The 9,764-nt window shown below is 36.5% G+C and overlaps 1 protein-coding gene across 1 annotated transcript; it reads left to right on the plus strand.

Annotated features, from left to right (window-relative positions):
• Positions 1-1,342: 1,342 nt before the first annotated feature.
• On the plus strand, positions 1,343-9,136 carry LOC103776444 (tetratricopeptide repeat protein 8-like; the record flags this gene model as incomplete). Its single annotated transcript, XM_008943954.1, has 6 exons — positions 1,343-1,510; positions 3,545-3,684; positions 4,919-5,093; positions 6,372-6,494; positions 7,228-7,311; positions 8,945-9,136. Coding segments are annotated over 6 exons (807 nt in total), but the record flags the coding sequence as incomplete, so codon positions are not given.
• Between the last annotated feature and the right edge of the window lie 628 nt (positions 9,137-9,764).

The raw sequence follows: 9,764 nt of genomic DNA on the forward strand, positions 1-9,764 counted from the left end.
GAAGTTATAACCAGCTGTCCTGTATTCTCTTTTGTTTGTGTACTTTCCACTGGAACTCTAGAGAGTAATGTAAGTTGTAGATAATCTTTGCTAGAAGAAAATAAGGAGCATGATAAGTCACAAGAGAGATAATTATTTAAATTCTAAATTTTAGTGCCGACATAAAATTAATCAGAAACTGCTGCATGGTTTATAAATTAAAAACTTTACCAAATGACTTGAAATCTGGTTTAGATATGGCAACATGCCCAGACAGAGCACATTAGGAATAAATTGTTGATTTAAAACATATTCATTGATGGTGTCATTAGTGCAGTCCTAGCCTACCAAGTACCATGCTTCCCCAAAACCCCACATTTTTTTATTGCTTTTCCACAAGAAGGATTAGTTTTCTAGCTTAATACAGGAAATGCAAGTGGCATAAGCAAAATGACTAGGAAAAAACGCCTGTATGTTTTTTTCTTTTTGCTACTGATCAACTTGAAATGACAGTCCCTTAACTAGGAAGGCACTCACAGTCAGCAGGTCTTTGACAATTAAAAGTGGCACTGCAGTGGTCATAGGAAAGAATTCTTTGCAAACGTCTCCAGCAGCATCTGTAGGGATGCAAATAAAGAACTTATGACTTTAACTAGTAGTTTGATTGTTGGCACTCAAAAGTCCATGAAGCTTCCCAGAGTAGGTGTGTGGGGTTTTTTCCTTTGCCATAGCTGTATTTACCATACCCTACAACAGGGGAGCTTTGCAGTTCTGCTCTCAGACAGCTGCAGAGGTGGTCACTATCAGCACATTGATGTCCTCTATCCAATTCACGTCACACACTGTCATAATTAACACAGAAGCCAAATCACAGAAACCAAACTGTCGTCTTTCTGTTATGGGACTGTGTTGTTTATAACAGGGGAGGCTGGCAGACCAGTAAGGAAATTTGAAGATGTCACTGTTCTCTGCAGTGCAGTCATACTTAACTAATTAAAATATCTTGGTATTCCAGCACTATCAACCTAAAGATCCAGTTATTTCAAGCCTAAATATAAGGTTTTAAAAATATATTAAATAGGAAAATATTAAAGGTCATACCTTCACCTTCAAAGTATATTATTTTGATATGATAATAAATAACAAGGTATTTTTTCTGGTTTCTTAATAATGTCCAGATGAATTAATGTCTAGATGATATGCAGGCAATTTTAATTATCTTAATTAGCCTATTTTATCTTCATTACAGAGACTTATTCAGTATTCACTCCAATATTTTCCCAGTATTTTTCACCATCTTGGCTATTAGTTTACTGCATAAAAGGAGGTGTCATTGCTTTTATTTATCTCCCTTGTTAAACAGCAGTGCAAGTCTAGAAGTCAGACATTTGCTATTTATGCACACTTTTTATTTCTTCAGGTGTATTTGCGCTTGGATCAGCCTGTAACAGCTTTGAACCTTTTCAAGCAAGGGTTAGATCGATTTCCTGGAGAAGTGACTCTTATTTGTGGAATTGCCAGAATCTACGAGGTATGCACCCACTGTGCAGTCCTTACTGTGTGACCAAGGTTAGCTGTCTGAGCAAGAAAAAAGAGGAAATAGTTGAATATCACTGTAAGGTCATAAAAAATTAGCTACGCTGATTTTCAATATCACTAATGCAAAACATGTAACATTACACAAATATATCAAAGTAATGTCAGAGGAGCCTTTCAGGCTCATGTGTTTAAATGGTTAATTGTACTAGTGAGATCTGTTTACCCTTGACACACAGAAGCAAGTCCAGGTTAAATCAAGTGGCCCAGATGTTGTCCATGTAGCTAGGTCTAGTTTATATATGTTTCATTGTACTAAAACTGCTCAAGTCACCAACAGCCTGCTGGTGGGATTAAACAGCAAAATAGTCTGGTCATCAGTGTTGTCTTTATTAGCACTATCGTGCCACTATTAGTTTCTTAAGCCAGTAAGAACACTGAATGAAATGTGAATGTTTCTTAGTTTAGAAAGTACATGTTATTTTAAGTAGGATTAAAGTAGTTTTATTTTAGCTCGATAAACATATAATTTTGTGTTTTAAGAAAGACAATGTATTTGTACTTTAAAAGTGTGTGTCTTCTTGTCAAACAGTGGACTTAATGCTGGTTTGCACTGAAAGTTGGGAATGATGCTATTGCAGAACAAATGTTTTGAAGTCATTATTTTATTTTTTTTTGTCTGCACTCATACTTGGCATTCTTTCCTGTTCTCATCATTCTCGTCTAACCCCTAAGCGTTAATCCATTTTCATATTAAATCCTTTTTGTCCTTCAGCAAGGAAGTAAACAGCTGCATAATTTTTGGAGGCTTTTCTTTCTGAATTGTTAAACACTTTTTAATATGGATGTCATTTTACAGAGCCACACATAACATTGCATAACCCTTTAAGGAATTATTGAAGAGCAGCATATAGCTGACAGGATCTAGTTTTGCACTGACACCTGAGTGTAAGATGATAGCTTCATTAGCAAAGATTTGTACTGCATCACAGGGCTGTTCTCATTGCACAGACTCACAAGTGGAATATATGTATCAGACGTCTTAGAGCTTTTCTTCTCTGTCACTACCTTTTGACAGTAGGAAGAGTTGTAGATCTTTTGGTTTTTTTTTTTAAAAAAAAAACATTATTTTAAAGTGACTACTTTGTAACTATTTCCTTTATTCACAGGAAATAAATTTTTTTTCATAACTAATTACGCTGTGGAACTTATTCTTTAGTCATGCTGAGAACACAGTGTATCTACAGCATTCAGGGAGAAGTTATTCCTCTCTAAACACAGAAGTGTGTTTTGCTCCTTTAATTTATTTTCTTCTGATATGGGGTAGAGTACTCTGATGACTTGCACTCCTCAGAAACACTGTGATATTGTTTACAGGAATAAGTTAACCCCAATTCATCTTCCAAGTAGCATACATCCAAGCACAAGTTTATACAATATAGTTCTCGTAACTTGCATATCCTTCCTTGTACAAGTTTTGGTGATAAATCCATGGTTCCTGTTTTCAAAGGCGTGTAATAATTGTTCATATACAATTATATCTTCATTTACATTTAGAGCAATTAATGAGTTGACTTCGAAAGCATTGAAAACAATTAAGACACAGACTGGAGAACTAAATCTGCTGTATGTTATCATGTTACTAGGAAACCCATTGCCCAGTACTGTGTATCACATGGCATTGTGCACAAAGTAGCAATGCCCATTGCACATGCTAAGCTTCTGACCAATCTCTTTCTCTAAAAAAAGAAATACAAATAAATCTCTTTTTGTAGGTATGGCATAGATTTAATGATGAATGCAGCTAGCACTGATAAATTATTATCTATTTTTTTTGTGGATGTATGTGTTGCTTGTGAAGATGCCAATTGATAATGTTGCATTGTGTGATCAAAGAACTGTAAGAGCGTACATAATTAATGTCAGTTAAGTACTGTACAAGGCAAGGATAAATCACTCCGCCAAGTGACATTTTAGTAAGTTTTGTGATAAAAAGTAGAATTAATCTGATTTTTTTCCAACTGTATAGGAGATGAACAATATATCCTCAGCTGCAGAGTACTATAAAGACGTCTTGAAACAAGACAACACTCATGTGGAAGCCATTGCATGCATTGGCAGTAACCATTTCTATTCAGACCAGCCCGAGATAGCTCTGCGGTTTTATAGGTATCTACGCTTGTGGGGAGGGAGGGGGAACTGCATGCGTGGGAAGGAAGTATAAAGGGTTGACTTTTGTAATGCTGGTGACAAAAAAGAGGACATAAGGAGATTGGCATGGGAGGATGATTGAGGGTTCAGACAAATTTCACCATAAAATCAGCATACTAACTTAGTATCTCCTCAGCCAGTGATAATTACATCTCTATCTTAAAAACTTGTCATTGTTACATGTGGAATATATAGAAGTATCAACAAAGGTTATGAAAACAGTTATTCAATTAATAAACAAGAAATGATCTTTCACACCATGGGACAGTTTGAGAACACTGGGTTTAAGTTGCATTCAGAAAGTACATGGACTTCCTATCTAGCCCTTTGAAAAAGAGCAGTCTTTGAAAAACTCACCTGAAGTCATGAGCAGTTCTGACAACAAAATCCCTCACCTGAACATGGGCTGGGGTTCCCCCATATTTTACTGAAAGCAATAAAAAGACAGTGTTAAACAATGCTGCTTGCTTTTAATTTCAAGACAGTCAGAGTGCAAAGGATCCTGACTCATGTTCTCTAAGTCTAAGAGCACATAAAATCAATATAAGCACTGCCATATAATTTCTGTTGGACCTGAGCTCTTGTATGCTTTAGTTTCAGAAACTCACAGTCATGCTGCAGACAGCAGCCCTCTTTTTCCTTGGCCCTCTTAGCATGTCTGTTTTTCCTATAAATATAAATAAAAAGAATTTTTATAAAACATCTCCATTCTAAAAGGCACATTAAACAACATCAGTTTGAATCGAAAGCTGAGTTATGCTTCAAATGTAAGATTAATACAGATTCACGTACTAAATGTACTTGTACTGATTAGGGCAGTGCTGAAGGACAGGAATCAAGCAAAAAATTGAAGTCTGAAGCATTATAAAAAGTCACTGCAATAAATTACAGCTTGATTGAGGTTGAGGGATTGGAAAGAGGAAATGAAGGAAGTCTGTACAGCTCTGTCTTTTGTGGCACGGTCAACAAGACAGAAGCTATCTAATTTACACAAAGGCTGTTGGGCACAGCTTTGATTCTACTGACCAAAAATGCCCTGCACTGCCCTTCATGAAACCTTTACCAAGTGTAGGACTACAACATGTGGTTATTTCACACTCTTCAGAATAGAAAGGAGGAGAGAACTTTGTTATTTAGAATAAAACTCAAAATTGATCTCAAAAAAATAAACAAAAGTTTTCTTTCAATCTAGACGGCTCCTGCAGATGGGTGTTTATAACTGCCAGCTTTTTAACAATCTGGGTCTCTGTTGCTTCTATGCCCAGCAATATGATATGACACTATCTTCATTTGAACGTGCACTGTTTTTGGCTGAAAATGAGGAGGAGACAGCAGATGTGTGGTACAACTTGGGACACGTGGCTGTGGTATGAAAATTATTAACAACCTTTCTGAACCAATACAATTTTACAAAACCTTGAAAAAGAATAACTAGGCAGGAGTCATTGCCTTACTTCAAAATATGAAACCAAATAGTGTGCAGGATGAAGTGCAGTACAAATTAAAGGTTTGTTTGCACTTCACTAGAGAGGAACAGACAAAAGGAAAATTTCGGTGTATCTTCACAGAGTGTCGCTTACTCCTGCTAAAAGATGCAACCCATAGCAGCCATTGAAGGCCTTTGCTGCAATACGAGCTACTCTGACAAGAAAAAATTGAATTCAGGATGTTTTCCTCTGAGAGGTTTTTGGTGTTACATGGAGCATTAGACCAATTCTGTTGTCATAAAAATACATATTCAGCAGCATGTAGCAGACACTAAAGCACTATGTATGTCATAGTTGAGAGGAGATATTCCTGTCTTTTAGACAGCTATAGAAACATTGTGTATTTGTGTGATAATGTTTGTTAAATATCTACACTAATTTGCATTTACTGCCCATTTTTGCAGATGTTCTTCCAGAAGTTATGTTAGGTTTCTGTTTAGCTGTGTGCCCAGAATAAAGTTACGGAATAAAGATTGTGACAGCTTTCTAACATGAGTTGTATTCAAATGCTGATTATGATTTAACTTAAGCCAGGGAGAAACTCAGCTGTCCATCTTGTTTATGCTGCAGCTAGGATAAACACAGTAATTTATTCTACTTAAAACACTGAAATTGGAACTGATGTGCCTATATTTTTTAGCATTTGTCACTTTTAATGTTTAACCTGATGCTGTGTCATGTCATGTGTTGGTCATGACACTAGAGCGTTAAAGAGTAGTCAGCTGCTCCATAAAAAGAAATTAATCTCCCTTATTTTGTATCTTCTTAAAACTAGGCTTGTTTGTGATTTTTTTTTTTAATCTCTGTAGAGGCACAGAGGCAAGATGACTTCCCCCCTAGAAACATCTCTATTTTTCTTCCCTTACTACAGATGATAGCAAATAGTGTAGTCAGATGACACTTCAGTCATCAGTTAAATTAGATGAAGAGAATAGCACTCAGAGCATGGAAGTTTGTGCTGGAAACAATTCTGTCTGGAGGAAGAATAAAAAGCAAATGAGAGGGACTGAGAAGAAAACATATGGTTCTGATCAGCATGTTTTTATTGTAAATTGTATTTCATGGTAGTGCATATGGGTGAAAAGATATTCCAGACAACAAAACAGATGCATGTTGTTTCCTATCTTTTCACAAATTAAAATATAATCTTACTTTTAGGGAATAGGAGACATGAATCTTGCTTACCAGTGTTTCAAGCTGACACTGGTGCACAATAACGACTATGCCGAAGCTTACAACAACTTGGCTGTGCTGGAAATGCGAAAAGGTCACGTCGAACAGGTTCGTGTTGCATCTCAGACTACACAGAGTGCTTCCTTCGGCCCTTTTGTACTTAAATGTTTCATTTCACTGAGGTGGAGGCATCATATGAACATCTAGCTTCCTATTGCAGAGAAGCAAACATGGATAACTTATGCACGTTCCAGTGTAACCTCCACATTGTCACACCATCTCCCATTGAACTGCTCATTCTCAGGCATACCCAGATGGTTCATCAAAGGCAAACAAGGTTTACAGTGGGTTTGCAATCTTTCTTCTAAACTAATACCCAAACCAAAACCCATCACACTGAAATCATCACTAAAATTACATTTTTGACTATATATTCAGTTTATAAATGCAGATAATATACTTCTGTTGGATAGCAGAAGACAGCAATCAGATCAGCTCTTAAAAGATTTTTTCAAGTGCTATCAGGGACAACAGTTGGAGTGAGACTTCAAGTGCTTTGTTTTTTAGTTGGTATATTCTGTTCAGTGTTTAAAACTGAACTGCTTAGTTGAATAAGTCCCAACATGTTTTCTCTGACTCAGTCAAGAGTCTTATTCATTTCAATGCTATAAAATTATATTATGCCTAAATGTACTATTGGTGTAATCCATACATAGTTGAAGGTGGCTTTTTTAGTGAAGGCCTAGGAAAAAAACACAGGATTTCTTTTAAGAATGATGAAAATTATATTAGATTCTTGTTACCCTCACAGACTTGACTATATTTTTTTTTCTCTACCTAGGCAAGAGCTTTGCTGCAGACTGCATCATCTTTAGCACCTCATCTGTATGAGCCCCATTTCAACTTTGCAGTACTCTCAGAGAAGGTAATGCACTATACTATTCTTGTAATCTAAAAATTGAGCCTTGGTGGGGCAGTTGGGTTTTTATTACATGAAATTACAAATAGGTAAGAGAATAGAGTACAGAATGCATAAACTCAAGGAAAACTAAAAGTTTCATTTTAATAGCCAGAAGCTTTGTGTCTAAAAGTAGTTACTCAAATGTTTGCTTTTGAGAATGAATGAGACCAACAAGCTATAAAGTGACCTTGTAATTTTTCAAATGCCTAGAAGATGAACAATCTGTTAGCAATTCCATCTAAAGTCTTTGTAGTTGTTGGCTTTTTCAGAACATGAAGTGAAATAGTATCATATGATTTATCAGTTATTATAGAAAGGATATCATTTATTCTTCCCACAATCTTATCTCAAATGTTAAGTCTGTTCTTCAGCTTTACAACCTTTGAATTTTGTGTTAATAATTTCTTTCGTACAGAGCATCTCAGACACTGAATTAACAGTGTGTCCAATATCTCTGTTTAGAAGGAGAAACTGGTACAAGTCCTTACATTTTTTTGCAAGAAAAAATTGCTCCTTTGCTTGTGCCTACACCTTCAAGATTGTGTTATGAGTCTGTGTTGTGTGGGCAGCCCAACGCCTACAGATACTAAAGTACATGTGTCAAAGAGAGAACAACCCATTAATTTGTAAGTGTATCCTCTCCATTGTGAAACACAGGATGATTTTGATTAATTGCACTCTACTTACAGATGAAGGAGTAAATCCTAGGCTGCAAATGTCTTGTCACATAGCTTTTGCACAAAGAACCTGTGTAGGTTTTGGGAGGAGACAGGTGGCCAGATCAGCTAGATGTTGATTCAGTGTAAGGCCATGGTTTCCAAAAACATAACTTCCCTGGCCAGGACTCTGGTTTCTTCCCCTTCAGAGAATTCTTGCTGCACTGAAGTTTTGTGTTGACTGATGCACAGGCAACAGAGGCCTCCTACTGATGCTTCCCATAGCCTCTTCCTTTCCAGCTGGGAGCTCTCATTTTTACTAGATGTGTTCCCAGACATTTGGGTTCTTTTTTGCTGAATCCACTTTCTGAGATACTCTCCTGACACACACTTCCTCCTTCTGAAAAGTAATGGCTATTTAGGAAAAAATAAAAGTTCCCTGAGTAGGGAACAATGTGGAAATGTACTTCTAAAAGCCGCAGTGGAGCAACGTCAGCTCTCCAATACTGTCATGCCTCTCTGTGAGGAAGCAGGAAACACATGGAGTTGTGGCTTTTACAGAGGCCTAATTGGTTGTGTGTTGCCTGTATACACCACAGCAATTCTATGGAGTTTAAAACCGAATCTTCCATTTTTTATTGCTCCTCACTTCAAGCACTGGGCATGGTATACCTTATCTATTCTTCAGTAATTAAGTGGAATGGGGTATAAAGTTACTGTCTTGACGCATCCCTCCCATTAAAATCACATTTCTGTCTTGTCATCCCTTGACGTAAGAGGGGCATCACCCTGAGTTCAGAAGCCTCCATGCTGACTCCTTTATTTCTTCACTCTCGGGACGAGCTACGTTTAAACATTTGTGAGCATCAGAAATGTGCTGCACAGAACACATGATGCAAATACTGCAATGCTTAGATTTACAAAATTTGTGTTTCTTACAGGTTGGAGATCTTCAGAGGAGTTATACAGCTGCTCAGAAGTCAGAAGAAGCATTTCCAGGCCACGTTGATACACAACAGCTCATCCAGCAATTAAAACAGCACTTTGCTATGCTCTGATAAGCCTGGGTTTTATTATGTAAAAACACTTGTCCAGAGCAAGCATCCCATACATCTTTTCGAAAATACTAGCTCAAAGTAGATGAACTATACTTAATGCATTCCTGTGGCAAAGCCTGTGTTACTTTGAGTAGCAAGAAAGGTTTAAGAGTCCTAATTAGTTTGTCATCTTAAAATATAGCACACATTAGAATGCAGCCTGAACACTTGTTGCAGCTACATGCAGGAGAGATCACAGGACTAGCAGGATATTTACTGCTAGTATGACAACTTTGAAAGAGTTGTCTGGTATATGAGTAAGTAATTCTCCACTTAATATTAATGAACATTTTAAAGCATTTTTCTGACTTTTCTGCAGAAAAAAAAAGTGGTTTTAAATATTCCTGTGCAACAATATATCAGGTAACACAGAGTAAGAGTACATCCTAAATGGTCTTAATACTTGGCTTTTGATAGTATACTTTCTTACTGAATGTTAAATTTTAAACCTAAAATATCTGAAAAGAATTTAAAATACATACATAAAGAAGATGACCTTATATTCCTTCTTGTACTGTACTAATTAAATTCCAGTTTCTATGGTTTGTCTCATTTGTTTGTGTGAGTTAAAATTACATCCTTATTGCCATGAAAATTAGAGTCAGTGATCTTAACATATTTTGAAAGACTGCAGAACTGGTACAAAAGAGCATAAATGTGTGTT

This window comes from Merops nubicus, unplaced genomic scaffold, assembly GCF_000691845.1.
Source record: "Merops nubicus isolate BGI_N331 unplaced genomic scaffold, ASM69184v1 scaffold20957, whole genome shotgun sequence".
Taxonomy (NCBI): domain Eukaryota; kingdom Metazoa; phylum Chordata; class Aves; order Coraciiformes; family Meropidae; genus Merops; species Merops nubicus.